Genomic DNA, 26,898 nt, shown 5'->3' with positions numbered 1-26,898 from the left:
CCTAATTTACGCGCGGGACGTCGGCGACGGCGGCGCGCGCGGGGCAAATGGAGTGGGTCCTGGCGGAAGCGTTGCTCGGGCAGAGCCGGGACCCCCGGGCCCTGCTCGGGGCGCTGTGCCGCGGGGAGGCGTCGGCGGAGCGCGTGGAGGCGCTGCACTTCCTCCTGCAGCGGCTGGAGGACGAGGCGGCGCGCGGCGGCGGCGGCGGCGGGGACGCGCTCCCGGAGGCCGCGCGCGAGGTGGCCGCCGGGTACCTGGTGCCGCTGCTGCGCCGCCTGCGCGCGCGCCCCGCGGGGGCCCCGGCCTCGGACCCGGCCCCGCCGGCCCGGCCCCGCCGGCGGCTGCTGAGGGCAGCGGGCGCGGCGCTGCGGGCCTGCGCGCGCCTCGCGGGGGGCGGCCCGCCGCTGGCGGCCGCGCTGGCCGAGGAGGCGCTGGGCGAGCTGCTGGCGGCGGCGGGGGCCGACGGGGGCGCCGCGGCGGCCGTGGAGGTGCTGGCGGCCGTGGGGCCCTGCCTGCGGCCCCGCGAGGACGCGCCGCTGCTGCAGCGCGTGGCGGAGGCGGCGCTGGGCCTGGCGCTGGCCGGGGACGGCGACGGCGAGGCGGCGGCGCTGGCGGCCGGGCGGCTGCTGCCCGCGCTGGGCCGGGCCGGCGGGGCGGCGCTGCGGGCCGTGTGGGCCGGGCTGGTGGCGCCCTCGGGGCCGGACCCCCGCGTGGGGCCGCGGCTGCAGGTGCTGAGCGCCCTGGCCGAGCTGCTGCTGCCCGCGCCCGGCGATGGCCATGGCCATGGCCGTGGCGATGGCGAGGCGGGCCCGGACGCGCGGCGCTGCGCCCGGTTCTGGCGGGCGGTGCAGGCCGGGCTGGCGGACGCCGAGGACGCGCTCACCCGCAAGCGCGCGCGGTACCTGCTGCAGCGGGCGGCGGAGGTGTCGGCCGAGCGGGGCGTCCCGTGCACCTGCAGCTCCTCCGGAGAAGCTAACGGTACCTGCCCCCTCTGGCCCCAGCCCAGCCCAGCCCAGCCCTGCCCAGCTTGGCTGTAGGGGAGGGAGGTGCCTGGGTTGGAAAACCAGCCCCTAGAGAGGTCGTCTCTTCCATTCAGGCCCAGTTTGGTGACTTCCGGGGTCCCCCTAGCGCCCCCAAATTTGGGGGACCCTCTAGTGACACCAGTCACTGCAGCTTGAGCAGTGGGCATTCCCTGCCTTACTGACCTGTGGGATAACTTAGGGGCTGGGCCCACGTGTGCACTGAATGGTGGTAGGTCCACTCTGATAGGAAAGAGGGGTTAGCTGCCATCAGGTGGGAAGGGAAAGTACCTGGGCCCGAGGTCGGCAAACTGCGGCTCGTGAGCCACATGCAGCTCTTTGGCGCCTTGAGTGTGGCTCTTCCACAAAACACCACGGCCTGGCCTGGTCATTGTGGAAGAAGTGGGTTAGAAGAAGTTTAAGTTTAAATGTGGCTCTCCAAAGAAATGTCCATCGTTGTGCTGTTGATACTCGGCTCTGTGGGCTAATGAGTTTGCCGACCACTGATCTGACGGACCAAGTGAGCTCGGTCTTTATTTTATTTATTTTTAAATTGATTTCAGAGAGGAAGGGAGAGAGAGGAACATCAGTGATGAGGGAGAATCATGGATCGGCTGCCTCCTACTCACCCCCCACCGGGATCGAGCCTGCGACCCAGGCCTGTGCCCTGATGCTGAATCGAACCCTGACCTCCTGCTTCCTCAACCCCTGAACCATGCAGGGCTGGCTGCTGAGGGTTTCCATGGCAACCCGGGCATGTGCCCTGGACCAGAATCGAACCCGGGACCCTTCAGTCTACAGGTGGAGGCTCTATCCACGGAGCCAAACCAGCTAGGGCTGAACTCAGTCTTGAGTTACAATTCTGCAACAGAAACCATAACCATCACTTTTTATTTTATTTTAATTTCCCTTGGTAATTGAGGAGCAGGATTTACTAATGTTTGTTAATCGTATGGTTCTTAAGTCAACCTGTTTAGGGTATTTTTGCCATTGATTCAATAGAATGAGTCAGGTTTTAAATATATATATTTTTTACATTGTGAGCTATGCTTCCAGTATTTTCTTACTGAAAAGAGTGGTGAAATAGCAAGATCTCCCTTCAGCTTGGTGCGTGACATTTGATTGGCGGGTTTACTGAAATGGGATTCATGATTTTCCTTATTGATGTTTCTATTTCTCCCTCTCCCTTCTCTGAAATATATATATATATATATATATATATATATATATGTACTATATTTATTTTCCTGTCTAGGCTTTGATTTGGGGCCCCCTCCTAATTAGAGAAGGCAGCATTTGATAGTATTGGGAAACTTTAGGGTGTAATATTGTTAAGAAACACACAAAATTTGCCAACTAATTTTCCTTTTAACTTTATTACAGGCCCGAGTCTGTTTTGGTGGTCTGAGGAAAAAAAAGATGAGCTGCTCAAGTTTTGGGAAAACTATATTTTAATAATGGAAACCCTAGAAGGAAATCAGGTAAGTGTTAACGTATTTTAACAAATCCCACGTAGGTCCAGCTCTCCACAGAATGCCCCCAATATTCTGTAAAAGCAGCGCAAAAAGACCAACTTGGATATAGTGTGCCTTGTTTTCTTGCATAAATGCAATTTAAAGTGGGATGTAAACCCAGAAAATTAAAGAAATGCTTTCAGGTGACTTAAGCCATCATTCAGAGAATTTAGTCTTATTCGATCCTCTCTTGACACTTCTGAAGTGTTAGTCTCTCGACATTCTGAATAATCTCCAAAGAAATACACACTTAGGAAAGTTTTACTTAAAGCTGTTCTGAGGTAAAGCGTTATTAGGTAAATAATTGCCTTTTAATTTTGTAGGTGTTTTTTCTTTTTTAATTGTTATATCTGGGCCAACCTGGTCACTATATTAAAGGTAATAATCATTATCTTTGTCACACTCACTCTTACATACTTGAATTTTTATTAAAAACTGGAAGAAGTAGGCAACTGTTTATTTTTACGAATGGGTGGGGAACAGAAGGCCTGCTCTGAGTAAATAGAGTGAAATTCCCATAAGACTTGCTCTCATTTTCAGATACACGTGATAAAGCCAGTTCTGCCAAAGCTGAACAGCCTGTTTGACTCTGCCGTGTCAGAGGAAACCGGTAATGGTTACTTTTCGTTTGATTTCTTAGTAGCATTTGTCATTTTCCCCCTTTTGTATTATAACTAGCATTTGCTCGTTGTAGAGAACTGGGGAAACCATAGGAGTGTAAGGAGAAGGTAAGAATCTGCTACTAACACTGCATAGCGTAGCTTCTGCACTGAGGGTAACGCCGTCTTCTCGCTTAGCGGTCTATCCAAACGCATCTGCGTGTCTCCTTAAGTCTGAGCATCACTTTAAACAGCGGCAGAGTCCTCTGTGATTTAGAGACATGGGCGATTCTCTGAATATTTGATTTTGGAAAACATCAGACGTGGACAGGAGAAGAGTTTGCATGGTGAACCCCATCATCCATCCTCCCGCAGGGGCCAGCCTCTCCGGCCCCTGCCGCATCCGCGGGCACCTCCCCAGGAGCAGACATCCCTAAAAGAGAAGGATTCTGGTCCTGTTTTAATGACGCTGTCGTCTACATTTTATTTACTTTTTATTTTTTAAATACTGTATATATCTTATTGATTTTTTTACAGAGAGGAAAGGAGAGGGATAGAGAGTTAGAAACATTGATGAGAGAGAATCATCGATCAGCTGCTTCTTGCACACCCCCTACTGGGGATGTGCCTGCAACCCAGGTACATGCCCTTGACCGGAATCGAACCCGGGACCTTTCAATCCGCAGGCCGATGCTCTATCCACTGAGCCAAGCCGGTTTAGGGTATTCTACATTTAAAGAGTAGCTCTTTGTTATTATATATTTTAACTGCTTTCCATTCTTATTCTCAATATATGTGTCATTGTTTGTTACTGTTTAGAGGTTTTCCTTCCATATCTTGGACTTCTCAGGAAGAGAAAATTCCAAGATATAACTTCAAATATGGTGTTTATGCCTTTAATACTCTATCATGAGAGCTTCCTAGGAGAAATATAATGAAGTTAGAGCTTCCTGAAATTCCTTTATGAAATTATGTTTAGATCAGTGAAATGCTAACAGTGTTTAACGATAAGATTCTACATTACCGTGTTCACACACGAGAATTAACCTATGTAAGGAGTTTTCGTGCCTCCTCTGGAAAATGACAAGTTTAGTAGATTTCCTTGGGAATGGAACTTTATTGAGCTGGTTGCTATAGTTTCCCGAGATGCTGGATTTTTCAGACTGTGAGAATCCGTTGTCTCGCTTGGGGCTAGCCTATAATTGAATTCTGTTGTGATTTCACTTAGGCATTTATTATTAAAATGATTCTCTTGTTACTGCATTTTGCCCAGAGCTCTTGGCAAACTAAATTAAATAGCAGTGACAGGTTTTGAAAAATCACCACTGTCAAAGTATCTTGATGTAAATTACAAATAATGGTCCGATTTATTTATAGAATGCCGTGAGTTAAAAATGCTGATTTTCCCCCCCAACAGAATTAAAGGATATGTCAAAAGAGTCAGTATCTCTAACATCCACATTCATCCCATTTCTCCCCCTCGCTCAATTCGAAGTTTACTTAGTAGTGTCCAGATTATGCTAAGGACTGGGGTAAAGCGTTCAGTTTAGATATACTACTTTTCACTTTGTTTTTGTCCATTTTCCATGAAAAAATAATTTTGACTTTTAAGTTCCGAGGATGGGATTGAACACAGACGCCCCTCTGTGACGTTGGGAGGAAGCGGTGTGCCGGGCGTGTGTTGATTATGGGGCCCCGTGGGCCCCGTGTCACCCTGAGCTCCTTCCGCAGGTCGCTGGCTCCTGCACCCCTCCTGGCACCTGTGTGTTTACAAGAGGATGCTGGAGAGCGAGAACAAGATCCTGGCCAAGGAAGGGGTCTCCCACTTCCTGCAGCTCTACGAAGGCAAGGCGCTTCCGCTCTCACCGGAGATTTCCGAGGTACCACAGGCTTTCCTCCCAGTTCTCGCATGCGTGCCTCAGTTTCCCCCTCCCAGCCCCTGCACTTCTGTGCGCTGTGTTTTAGACCAATGTCTAGTGACATATTATATTTGAAGATATAACCTCTCCCCCATCTTCCAGGCATAGAGAGGGGCTTCAGTTTTTCTCCGGGGTATCTTTCCGTGTTTTCTTTGTAATACCTTTATTTCCACCATGGGTTTCTGTTTGGGTTCCTTTCTTCCTTCTTGACATAAGTCTATACGTTTTTATCAGGTGAGAAAATTCTCCGAGACGGTCTGTCATTCATTAGCTTCCAGCGCCAGAGGCAGCTGCGCACTCTCACTCCAAGTGATGATTGCACTTTAACACCAGCTACTTTTCTTTCCAGTTCATTATCGGACCGCTGATGGACGCACTTTCGGAGAGCTCTCTGTATGGCAGGTAAGCACGCGATGTCATTTAGCAGCAATGCAGTCACATCTCTCTGATAAATAAATTCAATGTGTTCATGCAAAACGACCAGATTGGTTCATGCATTCGGTGCATAATATCTGTTGCCTAATAAACATTCACCTTTTCCTTATCCTGTCGCCTCTCCTGTTTGCTTGCTTCTTGCCTTTCTCCTACTGTTGTACCCAGCCCTCCTCCTCGTCTCTCTTCTGGCTTCCTGTCCTGAGCCTTTCCATCCTGGGCTTGGGAAGTATGTCTTACATCACCTCCTCTCTCACCTCCTCTCTCCCTCCTCTCTGCCCTCTTGGATGTTGTAGTGACTGGCTAACCAACACTTTAAACCTTTTTCTTTTAACATTTTTATTTCATGTTAAGAAAAGTTGTGAGAATAATACAAAGAATCCCACCTACCTTCCCACCCACCTTCCGTCTGCATTCCCCGGATGTTAACGTTTTCATTTGCTCAGTCGCGTGCTCTCTCCCTGTGCGTGCGTATCTGTTTCGTAGTTCTGTCTGCTGAGCAGACTTGCCCACCTCTGTCTAGTTCCATGTCTGTCTGTCTGTCCACTCAACACATTAAAAACCAGGCTTTGTCCTCACCTCCCTGCCCATGTCTGGTGGCGGCAGCCGTTGCCCGGACACTGGCCACCAAACCCTTTGGAAAAGGTGGGCGGGTGAAGCGTCTGTCCCTGTTGTGCCTTCCCCTGTTTTCTGAGCATTATCTATATTCCTGGATTTTATCTTCAAAAACTTCCCTTGCTTTTGAAATTGTGTTGTCTTTCCAATTTAGTCTACGTTCATGCTTGTAAGTCCTCCATACGTACACCTCTAAACAGGAAAAAACCTCCCCCCATCAGTTTCTCTACGACGTTTAACTCGGTGCTAAGTTACATTGGTATTCAGTCCCGTTGGGTAAATATCGAAGGAGGATAGCAGTGCTTGACTTGCCAGCTGTTTTGAGTTTTCCAATAACTTACCTCTGTGACTCGTTTTCTGAGGCGATTAGACAGCCTTTCTGAAGCCACAGACAGCTACATCCCGTGCTCCGGCGCTCTGTTCCGTGAGCAGGTGGTGGTTCTGCGGGAACCGCGGCGCGAGGAAAAGTGGCTCTGGCAGATGTTAACAAATTAGCGCCCTTGCAAAAGGAATTACTCCTAATAGGCCGTCTTTTATTGAATACCCAAAGATTTAAAAGCATCGGATCACATGTTGGAGGTAATAAAAATGTCATTTTAAATGATCACATTGAGACTTTTTAAAAAGTGGGACTGCTTAGCAAGATCCGTGTATTTGTGTTAGGGAAAGTGTCACGAAAGGGAAGTCCATGCCTGCTTAGCATTGCACGTTACTAACCAGGTCCACTGCCCTAGAGGGTCCTGGTGTTGCTGTGATCAGAAGGATCCCTAGTATTTGACTGAAAAATAAAAAGTAGGTTCAGAAATAAAAGATGCTCTCACTGCTTTACTGAAATAACTTTGGGCCACAGTCCACTTAGTTTCCATCGTGCTCACCTGTAAATAAACTCTGAAAGTGTGTCTTTTCCCTCTGTGTCCAGGTCGCCGGGCCAGCAGATGGGGAGTGGGTCTCCATTGGGATTGAAGCTACAGAGATTTTTAGCTGCTTACGTTTCCCTTCTTCCAGAAGAACTAAAGAGTATGTGCAGGAAGGGTTTCGTTTGTCTGTTTTTAATTCGTTACCTTCAAAAAGTTACTCATTTTAGTGATTGGTTCTGAGCACCATCCTGTGACTGTTACACCCGGTATTTCCAAGACAGTTTCCTTTTCCTAGGACGTGCAGATTGTCAGACTGACACGGGGCGCACGCTCCCACGTGACTGGTCCCGGTTGGCGTGAGCCCGTGGCGGGGCGCTGGCAGGGGTGCTGCCCTGTGCCCTCTTTTCCGCTTGGTTCTGTTGACTTCCAAACACCAGTAAAATGGGTGGAAGGAGGGAAGAACCCGGCCCTGGGAAAACGGTGCAAACAGAATATCCGTTGTGGTGAAGTCCCTCCAGAGAGGTTGACCTAGGAAGGTGGAGAGAAAAACACACCTGCCTTTTGGAAGGCTCGGTGCCCCGGGCCCAGAATGGAAAGCGCTGCTTATGCAGAGACGTGTGTGGCCGCTCCCGTCGCCTGTCCGTTTGGAGACGGCGGACTGGTGGGTGTGGGGTTCACCGCATTAGGGTTCTGAATTGCCTTTCCCGCCTCATGGCTCCTGATGTTGAGCGTGTGGTCATGTGCTGCTGGCAGCGGTGACATCTGACACTTTTTCTTCCAGGTAGTTTTTTGTTACAGTTTATTCAGAAGATGTCCAGTAGACACTGGTGTGCTGTTCCCATTCTGTTCCTGTCTAAGGCCTTGGCCAGTGTCCCGAGATGCAGAGCCCTGGGTCCGGAAGGCCTGCTGGCCCTCAGGTAATCGGTCTGGTGCTTTCTGTTAACCTGGGGATATTTTCCCATTGATTTTTAGAGAGGGAGAGAGGGAGGGAGGGAGTGGGAGAGAATGAGAGATTGAGAAAGAAACATTGATGTGAGAGAGGTACATCCATTGGTGTCCTCTCTCACACCCTGGCCGGGCCTAAGGATCAAACCTGGAACTCAGATTTGTACCCTTGACTGGGAATCGAACCCGAGGCCCTTTGGTGTGTGGGCTGGCTCTAACCACTGGAAAACACCAGCCCAGATTCTAGCAAATGGTTTTAGTTCACTTTAGGATTTTTAAAAAAATATATTTTATTGATATTATACAGAGAGGAAGGAAGAGAGATAGATAGTTAGAAACATTGATGAGAGAGAGTCATCGATCAGCTGCCTCTTGCACACCCCCGACTGGAGATATGCCCGCAACCAAGGTACATGCCCTTGACCGGAATCGAACCCAGGACCTTTCTGTCCCCAAGCTGACTCTCTATCCATTGAGCCAAACCGGTTTCAGCTTACATTAGGATTTTTGAGCTCTTAATTTTATTTAAAAACAAAAAATAAATTGAACTTATTTTGTTTTATGAATTACTAATTTAAGTATGTGCCATTATATATGCTATGACCACTTTTAAGGCCAGTAGGTGTTTTTTTTTTTATTACATTGATGTGTAGGAAACTAGACTACAAAGTTGTTTTTTAATGTAACTTTCTTGTTGTAAAGGATCTTCATTCTGGTCTCGTTGTTTTTAAGAGGTGTGTTTCCTACTGAGAGGGCGCTCGGTTAGCGGCCTTACCGGAGCCGGTTATCGGCCTTACCGGAGTCGACGTGGTGGCTGCGCACCGGCCTGTCGGTGACGTCACTGTGGGTGACGGCTGGCTGCGGGCCATCTGCACGCCGGTGAACTCTGTTGTCCTGCCAGGGGCGTCCTGCAGTGCACCATGGCCACGCACCAGATCCTGCTGCGAGGGGCCGCCCAGTGCCACCTGCTCCACGCGGCCATGAACCTGGTTCACGTGGTAAGTGGGCACGCCTTTCCGAGCGGGTGGGTGTGCAGGAGTGGACGGAGCAGTCCCGAGAACCGTCTCTTACAGGGCCGGCCCTTGGCTGGCAAGTAATAGGCATTTTCTTATAGAATGTTTTTGCTTTTAGATAGTGATCGTCTTGTTAAAGTTTGTAAGATGGTGACCTTGGTTTTAAGGAAAATATGTTTATAAAAAAATCACATTTCACAGGGTTGGTGGTCTATAATCAGTATCTTCATTTCAGAAGTTTGATAATATTTTCTTTTTAAAAATTATTTTTTTAAAGATTTCACTAATGTACTTTAAATAGTATACTAGGCTGCTTTTACGATGGTTTTATTTTATTCAATTTAAAGATTTAAAGTAACTATTAAAACTCCCCCCTGCCAGGAGGAAGTGTCGCTGTCAGACATCTCCGCGTTTCTCACGTCTCTGAGGCAGGAGGAGTCCCTGGGCCGGGGAACGTCCCTGTGGACAGAGGTGAGGAGGGGAAGGGTCTGATGACAAGGCCAGAAATCTTACAAACATGTTTGCTAGCTGAACCCATCAGTAGCCAGTGTGAGAGGAACAGAAAGTACTGCTGGGGAGAGAGAGATGCTCGCTGACCTGTCTGCTGGACAGCGTCTGCTGGTGAAGACCCACACGCACGGCCTCCTCCAGGGCTGAGCGGCTCCCTCATTGGCTCCTCAGGGTGGGGAGGGGTCAGAGTTAGTCTCAACTGATTTATTCGTCAGTTTTGTCCTTGGTCAAGTGAGGTACTCTTAGTTTCATTATTATCGTGTCTGCTTACATGTGATCTGGGGCTACCTTAATGGACTCGAAAACTTTTTAAAATTCTTACCTTTTAGAAAGACCTGATTATTTACTTTATATTTAAATTCATGTATGCATTTGCTCATTAAGAAATATCGGAAAAAGAAAGTTGAGAACATAGATTTCACAATTACATTTGATGAAAGAGGAATTCTGGGGAGTTCTGTGGCTTAGTTTTGCAAATCTTCTGAAAGGTGTAATGGAGAAGCTAGGACAGAAGTTGTCTTTTAAATTAATGTATTTAAAACACACATGATACGATAGAAAATAAACTTGTGAGGCGGCAGGAACTTTAATTATAACTTACATTTCACATTCTCTCAAAAATAAATATTCTTGTTTTAGTATGTGAAGCTAGGATGAATTTTAATTGAAGGTTATAATTTGTTTTACATAATGTGCTATTTTTCAGAGATGTTCTTTATTTTTTTAATTTTATTTTTAATTTTATTGATTAAGGTATTGCATATGTGTCCTCATCTCTCAGTTAACCCCCCAAACCCCTGCCCCACTCTTGCCCTCACCCTCCTGGTGTTCATGCCCATTGGTGGGTGTATTTGCACGCACACACTCCTTTAGTTGATCTCTCCTCCTCCCGCCCACCCTCCCCTGCCTCCCTCTAAGGTCTGGCGGTCTGATTGATGCTTCTCTGCCTCTGGATCTGTCCCTGTTCGTCAGTTTATGTTGTTCATCATATTCCACAAATGACTGAGATCATGTGGTATTTGTCTTCTCTGACTGGTTTATTTCATTTAACATAATGCTCTCCACTTCCATCCACGCTGATGCAAATGGTAAGAACTCCTTTTTTACTGCAGCGTAGTATTCTATTGTGTAGATGTACCACAGTATTTTAATCCACTCATCTGCCGATGGCCACTTAGGCTGTTTCCAAATCTTAGCTATGGTCGTTTGTGCTGCTATGAACATAGGGGTGCATATGTCCTTTCTGATTGGTGTTTCTGATTTCTTGGGATATATTCCTGGAAGTGGATCACTGGGTTGAATGGGAGTTACATTTTTAACTTTTTGAGGAAACTCCGTACTGTTCTCCTCAGTGGCTGCACCAGTCTGCATTCCCACCAGCAGTGCACGAGGGATCCTTTTTCTCTGCATCCTTTGTTGATTAGTTGATGATAGCCATTCTGACAGGTGTGGGATGGTACCTCGTTGAATTGATTTGCATCTCTCAGATTGTCATGACTTGGAGCATGTTTTCATGTGTCTCTGGGACTTCCTTGTGACCCTGTAGAAAAGTGTCTATTTGGTCCTTTGCCCCTTTTATTATTGGGTGGTTTATCTTCCTTGAAGAGACTGTCTTCACTCCGTTGTATGCTTTGCCTCCTTTGTCAAATATTAATTGAGCAAAGTGGTTTGGGTTGATTTCTGGGTTCTCTGTTCTATTCCATTGGTCTATATGTCCGTTCTTGTGCCAGTACGAGGCAGTTTTGAGAACAGTGGCTTTGTAATGTAGCTTGGTATCTGGTATTGTAATCCCTCCGACTTCGTTCTTCTTTCTCAAGATTGCTGCAGCTATTCAGTTCGATTTGTTGTGAAAGAAAGCAAATTGGCTTTGGGAAATTAGGGACCCTTTGTTCGGGTAGGCTTTTAAAACAAAGTAATAAGTGTTGTCTTCCCAGCTCTGTGATTGGCTGCGTGCTAACGAGAGCAGCTTTGGACGACCCTCAGCGCGTGGCTCTGTTGGACTTCAGGAGACGTGCTCTCTAAACGCTTACGTCAGGAGCCTCGTCCAGGAGTTCCTCACGTCACCTGCGTGGGAGAGTGAGTCTGAGGCCATTCTTCTGGATCGGTGTGACCAGGATTTTCGGGGAACTTTATCTGGTTTCAGATCGAGTTAGGGCTTTACCACCTCTGGGTGGTAAGAGAGAAGGATGGAGGGACTGGGCCCGTGGCTGTGTGTGTGATCTCAGGCCGTGGCACCTCGGCTGCTCCGTTATCACCGAGTGTCGGGGAGACACAGTCCTCGAGCCGCTGGAGTTTGGAGCCTCCTCTTGGGCAGGTTCTGCTCATGCTTTGCCAACTCGCCTTTCTCCTGCAGCCGGAGAAAACTGCCGGATGCCTGACTGGGCTGACGCCAAGCTGGTGGCTCTGATGGTCTTGCTGGCGGTGGACGTGGACGGAAGGAAGGCCCAGCACAGGTAATTCCCCGGAAGGGGCTGCTCAGTGACGGGGCACATTCAGCCTTGTCCCCGATGGGCCGGCACTGACCACAGGGCGTGAGAGGAAGGCCCTGGAACACTGGCAACACGTTATTATACGTTAACAACAGCTCACAGCACAAAAGGCTCGCAGGTTGGTGACTGGGAGAGAAGGTTAAACAACCTACAGTGATCTCTGAACACGTAATAATCTGGCCTGTGTGTGTGTGTGTGTGTGTGTGTTAGAGGTCCAGTGCATGAATTCATGCATGGGTGGGGTCCGGCCAGCCTGGCCACGGGGAGGGGACATGGGCGGTTGGCCAGCCTGCCTGCTGGTCGAACTCCTAATGGAGCGGACAGTTTGCACATTAGCCTTTTATTCTCTAGGATTGACACGGAGTGGCCAGATGATTATGCGTTCAGAGATCATGGTAATCAGGCCACTCGGTGTGTACTTAGTAGAGGCCAGGTGCGTGGGATGCGGGCGCTGGTGGGGGCGTGGCCTGCGGGGATCAGCCCCCTCGGAGCCCCGCCCATCCAGGCCAGCTGTGGGTCCGCCCTCTGAGCAGCGGCTCCCTGGTCCGGCATCTCCCATGGAGCCGGAGCACTTGTCTCTCCAGGGCACCCGGGGGGCCAGGCCCGGGGGCAGTAGCACTGAGGTGGGGAGTAGGCTCAGTCCCTCTGCTAGCCGGGGCGGCCTGCGGGAGTCTGAGGAGGAGCCTGGGGCGAGGAGGCGAGCGATGGCAGCCCGGGTTCCTGCCCAGAGGCCCCAGGTTCACAGCAGGAGCAGCTGCTCATCCCCGTCAGCCATGTGGCTCCCCCTGTGGGAGCGCAGTGACCACCAGGGGGCAGCTCCTGCACTGCACTTGGTGGTCAGTGCACATCATAGTGACTGTATGCCCGTCATTCTGGTCTTCTGTCGTTTAGGATATGTACGTATTTACGTACACACAGACACAACACGTATGTGAATGTCTATCTTTAACATGTCTCCTCGCGTCGACCAGCATTTGTGTTTTTGAATTGGGAGGCAGGGGCTCAGCATTTCACTCCGCAGACAGAACTGTGCTTCCTACTGCGCCCGTGTGCTCGCCCCGGGCCTCGCTGCCCTCGGGAAGGTCAGGCCGGGCTCCGCAAGCAGGTCGGGGAGCGGCCAGTCCAGAGGCGCTGGGGGTGAGCTCGCCACGGGAGTGCCTCCGTCTCATCGAGTGGCTCTGACTCATCAGGTCACGGTTCTACAAACGGAGATAACTTCCTCATGCTTTTGAAATTCTTGTTTTTTAACCTCTAGCGAGAGGCAGAGGACGCAGAACGTGCTGAGGCTGTTCCTCGACCCGCTCCTGGACGCCCTGGCCAAGCTGGGCTCGAATGCCTACCTGCCGCTGCGGAAGACGGACCGGAGCCTGCAGGCGCTGCTGGCGCTGCTGCGCACGTGCCCGCCGAGGGGCGCCCGCGCCCCCGACGGTGAGGACGGCTGCTCTCCCGGGCACAGCCGGTGGTTAGGAGGGGAGATCCGACCTGGTCTCTCCTGTGGGCGGGCCCGGCTTCCCCCGGGGGTGACTGCGGTGACGTCCACTGGGCACTGTTGACTTCAGAATGGCGTTCATTTGCTTCTGTCTTTTAAAAGCTTGTGTTTCTGCAGCCGTGTCAAATTCGGTGCCTGCCCCCACGGCCGGCATCAGCCGAGAAGGTTGCCATAGAAACACTGTGGCCCACGGGCGCTGGGCCCCGCTGCTGGGCCTCGGGGATGCATTTGGCTGCAGACACCAAGCTCCTCGACCTGGCGGCTGGGGGGTGAGGGTGGGGGGAAGCATGGTTCAGGTTAAAGCCATAGTTGGGATGAGCTGGATTACCTCTGGAGGGAAGAAACCATCAGCTTCCCCACGGCTGGGAGGTCAGACTGTGAGCTCAGGAGGGCTTCTGGGTCTGCCGTGAATGCTCACGTTCTCCGGTGGCCCCCAGAGGAAAAACAAACAAAACTTACGTCTGCTGCTTAATTTTTAGACCCTTGACCATGACCTGTTTTATGTATTAAAGCAAGATCCGTTCCCAGCTGCCTCTGGGCGAGGTGCTGCAGGACGTGAGCTAGACCCTGAGAGAGGCAGCGACTTCCTACCCATTGTTTAAGTGAGCTCCTCTCTGAGCGCTTTAAGCAGAAAACGCTTCCTGTAGACAGAACCGCAGTATCGCTCCGCCTTAGACCGCCTTAGGGCGCATCTGCAGCGGGAATCGCTAGCGATGAGCATGAGCGGACCCTGGCTTCCAGTCCCTCCGGCCACTTTGCTGTGGATTGAGGACATTTAAAGTTTAAAGAATTCCAGAGAAACACTGATGAGATCAGTTGTAACACATGCGTGTGGGATAGCAGGGCTGGGCTCAGAGGTCTGGGGTTTTGGTAACGGCAGCAGAACCGAATGCCGCCTTCGGGCCTGGCACTCCCCGAGGCTCCCAGGGTCAGCTCCCCTCCCCCCGGCGTGGTGACTGTTCCCGTGTTGGCACCTGCGTTTGGTACGGGGCTCACCCACGTGCTCGCCATAGCTGTGCTTGCACCGGGCTGGGTGTGTTTTGTGCCGGACGGCTGATCTCTGCCATTGAGCCGATCACTCTCCCCGCAGACGCGGTGTCTCCTCTCCTCCAGGACCTGGTCATGTCCGCCGCTGAGAGCGTCTCCGCCTTCCTGCTCCGGAGGCTCGCTCTGAGCGAGCTGAGCACTGTGAGTGTTCATCGCATGACTCCCCTTCTTGTTTGTGTTAGTTTTTATTGATTTGAGAGAGAGCTCCCTCCTGCGCCCCCCTCCCCCCGCCTGGGAGTGCTGGGTGTTAGGACCGTCCACCGAGGGGTCCTGTTTCACTGAGTCCATTGGTGCCACCGCTGACCGCCTGGCAGGTGCCCTGAGCCAGAGCGGAGCTGCCCCAGGCGCTCTCGGGCCCCAGCAGCTCGGCAGGAGCTTCCCCAGCCCCTCTCCCCGCGTGTGTCACCCCCGGCGGCTGGAACCTGGCAGAGGGCCCGGCGTGAGGGGAGCCCGGTGAGCTCCGATGGGGCGAGAGGGCCTCGGCCGGCACGGTGATAGCGAAGGCCCAATCCCAGCCACGCGGTGCAGCCGGTCAGCGCGCGCGCTCGGTCTCAAACCCGGGTGGGCACACGTGGCCCTCCCGCTGTGGGGACAGGAGCTCGGGGCTCAGGAGCTGCCGAGGCCACAGCGGAGGTGAAACGGACTGAGCCCCGCTCTGCGCGTCCACGACCCTCGGCTCGTTCCGCCCGCCCTCTGGGCTCGGAGGCCGAGCGGCTCCGCCTTCCGGAACGTGGTGTCAGGGCGGTCGGTGAGGTAGCTGCGCAGCAGGCGGGGCCCCGGGGGCTCCCCGAGGAGTCCTGGCTGCTGGGGACGGGTGGCAGGCCCGGGGGAACGGCCTGTCTCGGCGTGCGTGATGCTTTCACACACGCACTTCCTGTCTGAGCCGTCGTGTGCCAGGCGTGGGCCCTGCGTGGTGACGTGTCGCTGTCTGTCGTAGGTTGCAGACCTGGACCGCTGCCAGCTGTACCTGCAGGTCTTCGCCGAGCTGGCCGGCCTCGCCGGGACGCGGGGCGAGAGGGGCAGCCCCGCCCTGAGGATCGTTTCCCCTCTGAGAGACGCCTCCCTCCGGCACCTGCAGGGCGCGGACAGCGGGCTGGTAATGCTGGGCTTCCGTTGAGAAGGGTTTCAGGAGGGGGGCTCGGGGTCCTCGCTCCTGGCAGGAAGGCACTGGGTCCGCCTGCCGCAGCCTGGCGCTCTCCTCGCCGCCGCCCCTGCGCGGCCTTGGCCCCAGGCGGCTTCCCCTTGCTTTTGGGGTGATTGAAGGCTGTCTGTCTCCACCAGGGCTCAGTGCCTGGAGGCGTTTCTTAAAGAACAGGATAGGCGGAGTGGCCGTGAGCACAGGCTATGGAGTTAGTCGTCCTGGGGGTGAATCTGACTTTGTCCCCGCTGCTGTGTGACCTCGGGGAAGTCACTTCCCCTCTCTGGGCCTCAGACCTGCAGTTGCCGGGCGTCTCGTTTCCTCCTTTCTGCTCGCATGGCGGGCACGGGGTTGCCTTTGTGTCCTCTGATGCTCAGGAGCAGGAGGGGAGACGGGCAGGATCTCCGAGGTCGGGCAGCCTGGGTCCTGCCCCCCATAGCGCTCCCGCTGAGTGACGGCGCTGTTTCCCGCTCAGGTGCCCACGCTCGGGAGGCAGGTTCAGAGGGCGGTCAGCATGGCCGCCTTGGCCGCGGTGTGTGAGGTGTGCGAGGCCCTCGGCCAGACGCCAGAGCTGCAGCGGGACCCTCCAGATGCCGGGCCCACGGACAGCCTCCTGGCCGCCCTCCCGCTCAATCAGAGGCTGCAGAAGCCACAGCCAGAGGAGCAAAGCAGGTGTGTCCCCCCGGAGGGGGCGTCCTCCAGCATCCCACTGCTCGTGTGGGAGCCCAGGCTTGTTCAGGGCGTCACCCGACGCTGGACAGGGTTCAGGAACTCCGAGCGGAGTTCCGTTCAGGCTGGTCACGTGTCCCAGTGGTTCATCTCCGTTACGGACACCCGGGAACTCCCCGCGTTTAGTCTCCAGTGAGTCACACCTTCATGGTTAGAAGTCGAGGTCCGTGAGTCTCCCGGTGTTCCAGTAGACAGGCTGTCTAACGCCGACTTAGTTTCTCCCTGGAAGGCACTGAGCCGGACTGACAGAAGGACAGCAGTGCCTGGCTTTCCGTTTCAGTCTTCTGGAAGAATCGCCGTCCTCCCCAGGATGGGGCAGAATCGCCGCGCAGTACGTCCACGACCAGTGGGCCTGCCTCTCCTTCCTGCTGAAGAAGAACCCCGCCCTTCCCCCCGCCTCGGAGGGTGCAGCCCTGGACCCCGTCCCGCCCGCCGTGCAGACGCCCGAGAGGACTCTGCAGGCCGCGCTCGCCGCCCTCACCGTCCTCCCCTCCGACCGCGTGGTGCCTGTGTTTCGCTGCATGAAGCTGCTGGTCCCCCAGGTAGGCAGCGAGTCCTGGGTCATACCGTTCCTGAAGTGATGTGATGGTCATGTCTTCTCTTCCTTTCCCCCCCAGCTGCTGGCCGCCTCTGAGTCCGTCTGCGTCGAGGCGTTTGACGTGGCTTGGAAAATTATATCTACTCTGAGCAACACTCAGCTGGTGTTCTGGCCCAATTTAAAAGCTTTCGTTCAGTTTGTGTTTGATACCCAGGTTCTTACCATTGCTGCAAAAATCAAGGGCCAGGCATACTTCAAAATAAAAGAGGTAACTTCCTTGTAATTTGGGGTAAAAAACACGTAACATAAAATGTACCGTCTTAACCCTCCTGAGGTGCACGACCCTGCTGGCCCCGCTCTGCTCAGCACACACATAGGCCCCAGGTCTTTGCTGACTCGGGGAGGGAGGTCACTTACAAAATGCAGAGAAACCGAAACTGTTGGGGAGGTATTTTTTCTCTCCTTTCCTTTGGACAGTGGCTTCTCGGGAGTTCTAGGTGAACTCACCACCAGTGACATCTTGTTGCAACTGAGAAATGAAAATGCGTAGTCTGTGATTGCTGAGCATCTTGCAGACTTCAAACGACAGAGAATTTTTAATTTTTTGGACTGTTCATGCTTGTGTGGGAACCACCATTTGGAGCCAGTCCCAGGCAGTTTCTAGCAACAGGAACTTTTTGGAAACAAAACAACTACCTTGGTCAGAGGGTACACTGACTGTTGGCTTTCGTTCCAGATTATGCACGAGATGATTGACATGTCGGCTGTGAAAACCGGAGTCTTCAATGCCCTGATAACTCACTGCTGCCAGGCGTGGCTGGTGCCTGCTCCAGACGGGTCCCAGGGGTCTTTTTCAAATGCTGCCAGTTACAGCAAGCTGGTCCTGGAGGCGTGTGTGTTTGGGCCTGTGTTCCGGCGTGATCAGAGGTAAGGCTGTCATTATTTCAACCTGCCCTCACTTACATTAAGTACCTGCATGGGTAGACTTGCTATTTTGAGCTTTCACTGAGCAGAATACAAAGTTTTGGTTCATTTAAATTTGGGGCCTTAATTTCTTCTTTTCTGTCTAAAACCTGTTCTTCGTAACATGTTTCTTACGGACAGACTCATTCAGGACGTGCAGACCTTTATCGAAAATCTTGGACATGATTGTGCGGCAAATGTTGTTATTGAAAAGTAAGTTCGAGGATTTCTCACATCTCGTCATAAATGGAATGTTCACAATTGAACGTCATATGAGAAACATTCTGTATTTGTTAAATTTTTTAAAATATATTTTTATTGATTTCAGAGAGGGAGAGAGGGGTAGAAGAATCAATGATGAGAATCATTGACTGGCTGCCTCCTGCACACTCCCCACTGGAGATGAGCCCACAACCCGGGCATGTGCCCTGACTGGGAATTGAACTGTGACCTCCTGGGTCATAGGTCAATGCTTAACCACTGAGCCATACTGGCCGGGCAACAATTTCATTTATTTTACTGGACACTGTAAGTGCTGGGATGCAGAGAGCACAGGGTGCCCCAACTTTGCCCTTCACGGGAGAACACACTGGAGGCGGAGTCTCGCCCCTGAGCTGCTCACAGTCCTCGCTCAGGAGCAGCCTCGTGAGCTCTGAGCTGTTCTGTGCAGAGGAGCTGCTGCTGGCCGCCTGTGCTTGTTCCCACTTCCTGCCCAGGCACCCCGTGTGCCATTCGTTCGGCACCTCCCCCGTCCACCCTGGGTGACAGCCCTGTCCTGAGCGTGGGCCCTCGTGACTTCAGAGAACTTCGGAAGGTCTTGATGTTTATGTATCTTGAAGCTAAAAATTGAGGTGTTTTTATGTTCTGAAATGTATTAACATGGACTATTCCTCTCACACTTTTAGTACCAAGAGAGAGGACCACTATGTCCGAGTTTGTGCTGTCAAATTCCTGTGCTTGTTAGACACCTCCCGTGTGTCCCATAAGGCGTTTGTGGAAGACCTTGCCATCAAGCTGTTAGAGAAAGTAAATGCCTTCTGTTTTTGTTACTGTAAAGCATCTTTGTTTTTGTAGTTAAGTCAAAATCCAGTATTTTCTCTTTATGCTGACAAAATGTCTCTAAATGTTGTTATAAAAAAAAGCCCATGAGATTTGTATTCCTTCCGTGTTTTTACTTAAATCTCAGTAATTGTCCAACTCAGGTTGCTTTTGAGAACAAGTGTTTCCTGCACTCTAACCCTCCCTCCAAGTTTTCCAGTACCAGTGAAAACCAGTTATATTTAGTGTGATGTACCCACCCACTGTTTTACGTGAGAAATAGGGTAAAAAGCTAAGAATTTAGAAATGGCCATAATGCGAGGAATTTGTTTTTGAATCTATGGAGTTATGTATAATGAGCGTCACACTGCCTGCAGGAGGGACTGTGCATGTCCTTGTGCCTTAAGAACATGTCAATCTCTGGCATCTCTCCTCACTCTGGCCCAGGTCTCCCCCTTCATCAGCAAGGAGGCTTCTCAGAGACTGTCCTGCAGACAATAACATCTCCTTTCTAGTTTTTTAAAAATATATATTTTATTGATTTTTTTACAGAGAGTAAGGGAGAGGGATAGAGAGCTAGAAACATCGATGACAGAGAAACATTGACCAGCTGCCTCCTGCACACCCCCCACTGGGGATGTGCCCACAACCAAGGCACATGCCCTTGACCGGAATCGAACCCGGGACCCTTCAGTCCGCAGGCCGACGACGCTCTATCCCCTGAGCCAAACTGGTCAGGGCTCCTCTCTAGCTTTAAAAGCAGATGAGTCAAGTAAGAAAGGCATCGTTGTGAAAGGAAACTAAGGGAGTGTCTTCCTTCTCGTCCTCTGCGGTTGGAGGCCCAGGGGCCGAGTCTGAAGCTGTGGTTGATGTCTCCGTCGGCCACAGGCTCAGCGGGTGATCCTGTGTTGACCCCGCCCCCAGGAGGCACTGGTGCCCTCGTCCAGGACGCGATGCTACGTGAACTCCCAGCAGCACCGAGTGAAGAACCGCGTGTGGCAGGTCCTGCTCGTGCTCTTCCCCGGCTTCGACCAGGTGCGTGGGCCCCGCCCGCAGAGGGACCCTTGGCCATAACGCCTCCGCGTGGACCGACTGCAGCAGGAGCCGTCAGGCTGCGTTTGGAAACGAGGACGCAGCCTGCTGAACAATTAAACTTTTTAGCAGTATTTTTTAGTGGCATTTTTAAAGTTAAAATTAATAACCAGTTTGAGTTGCTGAGAGACTAGATCTTAATCGTCGCTACCACAAAAAAAGAATTAATTATGTGACGTGGTAGAAGTTGTCAGTCAAGGCTACGGTGGTAATCGTATTGTGATATGTAAATGCATCAAGTCAGCATTTTTGTCCCTTAAATTTTATAGTTATATGTTAATTACATTTCAGTAAAAATAAATATAAGATCATTAATAACCCTAACACAATTTAATTTGTAAATTTTGTTTTTCTCAGGATTTCGTGAATAGGGTCATTGACAAGATTTTGCAGGCTGGCTTCACCAACAGCCAGGCGTCCATAAAGTATTACATAGAGTGGATGATTATCCTGATTCTTCACAAATTCCCGCAGTTTTTTCCAAAGTTCTGGGATTGCTTTTCCCGTGTAAGTATAGGGGGTTTTTCCCGTTTTTAAATTAACAAAAGACATGGCCTGTGCTGAGAGGTGTGTTTCGCTCTAATGAGCTGTTGCCTGGCTCTCAGTTGCCCTGGCCCAGTTGTAGTGTCATCCTAGGTTGTGTTTTGAATTTCAGGGTGAAGAGAATCTTAAAACCAGCATTTGTACGTTCCTGTCGGTTTTGTCCCATTGGGACGTCATCACTCAGAACCTTACAGAAAAGGTGAGTTTAAACTGGCCATCAAAAGGGAACTTTTAACATTTGTCCTAGTCTTTGTAAGTGTAGCATTCCTTGTGTGCTCCGCAGTTTCTCCCGTGGACCCAGCTGGCTACAAGCCCGCCGGGTGGGGCATCTGTACCATAGTGTTGGGTCTTCGCCTTGCCCGTCAAGTTAGCACGTGGTACAAACAGGGTCCCGGGATCTGCCTCTGGGGACCTCGTACCCGGCGTCCGTCTGTCTAGGGAGGAGGTGGGGGCCCGGAGCCGTCGGGACCCAGTGATGCCGGCTCTTTGCCGCGGCCGTCTGCCGAGGTGGGAGCCACGGAGAAGTAACTCTCCTTTCAGACGCTGGCCCTGAAGCAGGCCCTGGTCGTCGCGCTGCAGTGGGGCTTCAGCCACAACTTCAGCATCCGCCTGTACGCGCTGGTCGCACTGCACAAGGTCTGGGGCCTGTGTCAGGCGCAGCAGAGGGGGGAGCTGGGTGCCCTGGTGGCCGTGATCGAGTCCAGCCTCAGTCAGGTGGAGAGCACGCCGGGAGCCGGGTAAGCACTCGCCGCAGCCCCTCGGTGAGCAGGGCGGCTGCAGGCGGCGCACACACACACCTCTCCCTCCCCTTGGCTCAGCTGAGACCGTGGGAGCGCAGAGCTGGGCAGCCGGGCGGGCCGTGAGACGTGCAGTGTAATTGCGGTTGGGTTGTGGCTGCTCCCGACCTTGTAAATCCCTCCCGTGGACGGAGGGTCACATGACCCCGCACACTGCCCTCAGTCCCTCCTCCCAGCATTCCTGTCTGTCAGGCCGGTGACTGTCAGGTGCTCCAGGTGTTTCCCATCGTCCCGTCCTCAGCTGCCCATCACCTCGGATGGAGCTCAGACCTCTGCACCCAGAGCCCCCCCCATTAGGTGCAGCCCTGGTTCCGTTCTGTGCGTCATTCTTAGTTACGTGACCGAGTTATTTGTTTAGCATTTCATTAGAGGTGTGTACCTCTTAGGGTGAAAGTCACACCCTTTCCCCTCCTTCCCGCACCCTGCAGTGGGCAGACCGGCGAGGGTCTGACCCCCTGCCTGTGCCTCACACGCACTGTCCCCCGCAGGAACGCCAGGAAGAACTGGCAGCGCATCCAGGACCACTTCTTCTTCGCCTCGTTCCACCCGCTGCGGGACTACTGCCTGGAGGTGAGCACTGCCGTGTGGGTGCTCTTCGCCGTCTTCGCCGTCGCCCTGGCGCTCCCTTTGCCATCGTGGCCGGAGGCTGGCAGTGAGCTCCTTTCCCCTCTCACGGGGCTGAGTGTGTCACTACGAAGGGGACCTGCTGCATTCCGCGCTCACACGGGACCGCCCATCAGTCCCTCTCAGGCCGTCTGCCCTGTGCACACGGGAGCGCAGTGTTTGACGTTAAGGACCCCTGTGCGGGGGGAGTGTGTGACGAAGCCCCTTGCTAACAAAGAACAAGATGGGCTCGTCGACTGCCTTGTCTGGTCCTGGGCGGCAGGTGCCACCCACCTCCCGCCGTGCTCATGTCATTAACTTCCAGAGCCACAGGCAGGTCTGTCCAACCAGGCAGCCACCAGTTAACTCTCTCTCTCAGGACTAACCTGTAGGAATGGCATTGCTTTGAATCGAGACATGCGGCCTTGCTTTTTTCCTCTAAAAACTCCGACGTGTCCGCTCCTGTGCGCAGAGCATTAGTTACTTTGGTGGATCACCAATGCCCGGCCTTCAGCTGAGCTGCAGCTCTGCGCGTGGCGAGTCCCATGGAGCGTTAGCTGCTTCCTGTCACTGCAGACATTGCCCCGCTGCGTCCTCGGCGCAGGTCCGCTCGGCCTTTCTGCGGGGTCTTCAGTGCCTCAGCTTACGCCCGCCTGCCGCTCGGTGTTCCTGCAGCTAAGGCCTCGCTTCCCTCTCCTGCCTCGGACGGCTCCCCTCTCTGCTGTGCATTTCACTCTCCATCCCGACAGGAACCCTAACTGTGAACGGGCCCTCAGACTCCCTCTCACCGCCTAGTTGCAGTCGTGATGCTAACTTAAACTTACACAAATGTTGCATGAAGAAAACCATACTCGCTCTTAAGACTTTAATCAAGACTTGCATGTTGATCTAAACTTACTGTTTCATTTTAAAATTGCCTCTTACCTGTGCTTCCGCTTCTTCTGGCCTTGGACTCCTGGTTCTCAGTTCCCATAGGTAAGAAAAGGGACTGTTGGTGTGATGGCGAAATTGTGCACCCTGTACAGTTTACAAAACACCTGTTTTCAAGTGCTGTTTTCACCCCATTTCATCCACATGTTTCAAACGAGGAGGCAGCCAGGAAAGGCTGAGGGCTCACCTAGGGGAGTGGAAGGGAGGAGGGCACCGGAGAGCTTGGCCTGGTGCTATGGAGAGGGCGGGGTCAGTGAACAGCACTTGTCCAAACGCTACCAGCATCAGTACTGACTCCGCCATGGGCCGTCAGTACATTAGGGACCCGAGTTCGAGACCTGCTGCTCGCAGGTTCTTAAAAAGGACAGTCAGACACATGGCAGTACTTGGATGTACTTGGACCAGGCAGGATAGTCTGGGGAATACATGAGTAATAATCAGTTGTACTTTAAACATTTGTATTTCTTTGCTACTTTGTCGTTTTTAAGGGGAAAGTTTAGATTTCACAATTTCCTTTTCAGACCATATTTCACATCCTTCCGCGCCTTGCAGGCCTTGTTGAAGACGAGTGGATCGCCATCGACAAGTTTGCCAAGTTCACGGACCTGCCCTCGGGGGCCGGGGCGCTCCGCTACCTCTCCGCGACGCAGCTGCGGGAGCTGAGGCCGGGGGACTGGGCCCAGCAGGACGCGGGTGAGTGTCTCCCTCCCACTGCTGGCTGCCGGCTGGGGCGGCCCAGACCCGCCGGGCTGATGCAGGCTCTCCCGAGGCCGGGAACTCGCTCCCATGGAGCAGACGGGCACGTGGTGGAACCGCCGGCACGTTCAGGGCCTCGGCTTCGCTGTGGAAAGCCAGCGCGCGCATCTGCTTCCTCATGAATTCTCCTTAGAAATCTTGTTAATGCTCACTGCTTTCCCACTATATGTTTCCGTAAAAGAGGTTTTAAAAAGGGCCAAATTCTGAGTGAAGTAGAGACCTGGGTTCTAGTCCATCCTCGCTGGTTGGCAACCGCTTCCCGCTGTCTCCCTCCGGCCCACTCCCCTGCTCTTCCCTCATAGCCTCGCAACCGAGCCATCCAAGGCCAAGCTCTTTTTAAAGCCACAACCGATCCCAACAGCTGTGCCCCGGGGTCTGCATTCTCGCTGCCAGTCCACTGGTTCTCCCGAACCCCTAGCCACGGCCCTCGCTGCACTTGGTCTCCTCTGCCCGGCCGCTCCCGGGCGGGACCCTCCGCCGCTCTCAGTGCCATGGCTCCCAGCGGGACTGACCCTGCCCCCTCCCGCCGCTCCGCCCCGGCCTCTCCTGCAGGGACGTAGCACAGCACACGCGGGACTGGTCTCCACAGGGCTTCTCCTCTCCTGCCAGGCGCCCGCTGCGGTGACGCCGACCAGCAGTCCGAGTGGACGGACGTTCAGAAGAAGATTCTCCCGTGGAGACACGCGGCTCCCGACGCAGACCTGGAGCTGGCGTTCCAGGACCGCGCTGCCAAGCTGGGCAAGGCCATCAGCCGCCTGATCGTCGTGGCCTCCCTCATCGACAAGCCCACCAACCTGGGAGGTAGCTGCGTCCGGGGCCCCCAGACCCGCAGATCCTGAGCGGCCGTCAGCGCACGGCCATGTGGCCGTCTTCCCGGCGGCCGCTGCGGGAGGCAGGGTGTGGGCACTGCGCTCGGCCTCACGCTGACGGTCCCCGCTTCTCCGCAGGCCTGTGCCGCACCTGCGAGGTGTTCGGGGCGGCGGCGCTGGTGGTCGGCAGCCTGCAGTGCGTCAGCGACAAGCAGTTCCAGCAGCTCAGCGTCTCGGCGGAGCAGTGGCTGCCTCTGGTGGAGGTGGGTGGCAGGGCCCCGGCTGGGGGCGATGGGCTTCAGTCTTTCCTCTGGTCGGCTCAGGGGCAGGAATTCACAGCAGTTAACGTTCAAGTCAAACAGCCCAACGCTGTTCCCAGGTTCCCTCATCTCCACGTGGTGCTGCTTTTAGAAACCAGTCGTGTAGGATTCCTTCCGGGAAAGCACGCCTTCCTGGTGTAGGAATAACTATACGTGTCTGTGGTGTTGGGAGTTCTTGTTTATAGCGTCTAGTTCTTTTTTAAAAGACTTACGCAAGCTCAGCCTGGTGGGTGTTTTTAAACTCTCTCAGCGAAGCTGGGACTGACTTTCTGCTCTTGAAATGGCTGCAGGTGAAGCCGCCGCAGCTGGCGGGCTACCTGCGCCAGAAGCAGGCGGAGGGCTACACGGTCATCGGCGTGGAGCAGACGGCCCGCAGCACCGCCCTGACCCAGTACTGCTTCCCGGAGCGGTCGCTGCTGCTGCTGGGGTGAGAGCATCCTTGTGGCTCAGCAGGTTACCTGACTCCCCACGCTACACGGACACCGGCACTGGCCTGCGACGCTGCTGGGAAGCCCCGGGGCGGGTGGTCCGGTGACCACAGCTGCCGGCACGTCTTTTATCCTCATTTCCCTCGTCTCCTATACTGGCCCTTTCTCCCAGACTAAAGCAGGAAAAAGAAAGCCCAGGCTGCCTGGGAAAACACTACCTGTCCTCTCCCCTCACAGGAACGAGCGGGAGGGCATCCCGGCCGGGCTGATCCAGCAGCTGGACGTGTGCGTGGAGATCCCGCAGCAGGGCGTCACCCGCTCGCTCAACGTGCACGTGAGCGGCGCCCTGCTGGTGTGGGAGTACGCCCGGCAGCAGCTGCGCCGGCGCGGGGGCGCCCAGGCCTGAGCCCCTCCTCCGGGGGGACCCTCGTTCCTCTGAGGGCCCCCAGGCCTGAGCCCCTCCTCCGGGGGGACCCTCGTTCCTCTGAGGGGCCCCCCAGGCCTGAGCCCCTCCTCCGGGGGGACCCTCGTTCCTCTGAGGGGCCCCCCAGGCCTGAGCCCCTCCTCCGGGGGGACCCTCGTTCCTCTGAGGGGCCCCCCAGGCCTGAGCCCCTCCTCCGGGGGGACCCTCGTTCCTCTGAGGGGCCCCCCAGGCCTGAGCCCCTCCTCCGGGGGGACCCTCGTTCCTCTGAGGGGGCCCCCAGGCCTGAGCCCCTCCTCCGGGGGGACCCTCGTTCCTCTGAGGGGGCCCCCAGGCCTGAGCCCCTCCTCCGGGGGGACCCTCGTTCCTCTGAGGGGGCCCCCAGGCCTGAGCCCCTCCTCCGGGGGGACCCTCGTTCCTCTGAGGGGGCCCCCAGGCCTGAGCCCCTCCTCCGGGGGGACCCTCGTTCCTCTGAGGGGGCCCCAGGCCTGAGCCCCTCCTCCGGGGGGACCCTCGTTCCTCTGAGGGGGCCCCCAGGCCTGAGCCCCTCCTCCGGGGGGACCCTCGTTCCTCTGAGGGGGCCCCCAGGCCTGAGCCCCTCCTCCGGGGGGACCCTCGTTCCTCTGAGGGGGCCCCCAGGCCTGAGCCCCTCCTCCGGGGGGGCCCTCGTTCCTCTGAGGGGCGCCCAGGCCTGAGCCCCTCCTCCGGGGGGAGGTATCGATGCTATGGGGACAGTTAGACACAGATTCTGGATTTACCAGAATAATTTGTACATCTTTTTCCTTATAACTTAATGCCAAACTTTTTCATGTGCCTTAAACACATTACGATAAATTATATTGCTTCTTTAGTAAAATGTTTTAAGCAACTGTGGAAATAAAACTTTATTTCTAAAAGATCATTTCTTTCCTAGAAACTGTTTTTTCTTAGTAGGCAGGAGCCCAGTGTGCTGGTGAACAGGAGAGAGGACATCCTTACCTTGTTCCTGATTTGGGGGGGAAAACATTCCTTGGGCCATCGTTGGGCATATTAGCTATTTTAGCTGTACAGTTTAGGTTCTTCCTATCACCATGTTTTGGTGTGTGCCGCTATTAAAATGTTAACTCCTAGGACACACATGACAACCTGCTTTATTTACAGTAGCTGCCCACTACCATCCTCTAGTCCGGTGGTCGGCAAACTCATTAGTCAACAGAGCCAAACATAAACAGTACAATGATTAAAATTTGAGACCCAAATTTTTTAAACATAGTTTATTAACTTAATTAGGGTATTTCTAAGATGGCCTTTGCTAAAAACTCCAGGGGCCAAAGAGCCGCATGTGGCTTGTGAGCCGCAGTTTGCT

General features: G+C 53.7%; 1 protein-coding gene and 1 non-coding gene across 5 annotated transcripts; both read left to right on the top strand.

The window, feature by feature from the left end:
* Nucleotides 1-26,443, top strand: TARBP1 (TAR (HIV-1) RNA binding protein 1). Of its 4 annotated transcripts, XM_036453391.2 has the most exons (30): nucleotides 5-978; nucleotides 2,403-2,500; nucleotides 3,074-3,143; nucleotides 4,864-5,012; nucleotides 5,401-5,453; nucleotides 7,018-7,115; nucleotides 7,737-7,872; nucleotides 8,802-8,898; nucleotides 9,295-9,384; nucleotides 11,358-11,499; nucleotides 11,777-11,876; nucleotides 13,168-13,340; nucleotides 14,492-14,589; nucleotides 15,386-15,544; nucleotides 16,062-16,258; nucleotides 16,596-16,857; nucleotides 16,933-17,121; nucleotides 17,590-17,780; nucleotides 17,958-18,029; nucleotides 18,722-18,842; nucleotides 19,779-19,889; nucleotides 20,304-20,453; nucleotides 20,602-20,688; nucleotides 21,030-21,226; nucleotides 21,775-21,856; nucleotides 23,341-23,512; nucleotides 24,185-24,376; nucleotides 24,523-24,647; nucleotides 24,995-25,131; nucleotides 25,370-26,443. In XM_036453391.2, exons 1-30 carry the CDS (start codon nucleotides 48-50, stop codon nucleotides 25,536-25,538), a joined length of 4,848 nt encoding a protein of 1,615 aa, XP_036309284.1. In that variant the 5' UTR covers nucleotides 5-47; the 3' UTR covers nucleotides 25,539-26,443. The 4 variants fall into 4 exon arrangements, with proteins under 4 accessions (XP_036309287.1, XP_036309289.1, XP_036309288.1 ...); XM_036453394.2 differs by lacking the exons at nucleotides 24,523-24,647; nucleotides 24,995-25,131; nucleotides 25,370-26,443 and having other exon boundaries at nucleotides 1-978; nucleotides 23,372-23,512; nucleotides 24,185-24,325; XM_036453396.2 differs by lacking the exons at nucleotides 24,185-24,376; nucleotides 24,523-24,647; nucleotides 24,995-25,131; nucleotides 25,370-26,443 and adding an exon at nucleotides 22,856-22,864 and having other exon boundaries at nucleotides 1-978; nucleotides 23,372-23,508.
* LOC118727749 lies at nucleotides 13,514-13,645 on the top strand. The gene has a single exon (XR_004990657.1). It is a non-coding gene; the product is annotated as a small nucleolar RNA SNORA5 (small nucleolar RNA).
* Nucleotides 26,444-26,898: the final 455 nt, after the last annotated feature.

Source organism: Pipistrellus kuhlii, unplaced genomic scaffold (assembly GCF_014108245.1).
Source record: "Pipistrellus kuhlii isolate mPipKuh1 unplaced genomic scaffold, mPipKuh1.p scaffold_m20_p_25, whole genome shotgun sequence".
Classification (NCBI taxonomy): domain Eukaryota; kingdom Metazoa; phylum Chordata; class Mammalia; order Chiroptera; family Vespertilionidae; genus Pipistrellus; species Pipistrellus kuhlii.
This window is presented reverse-complemented; position numbering and strand designations above follow the sequence as displayed.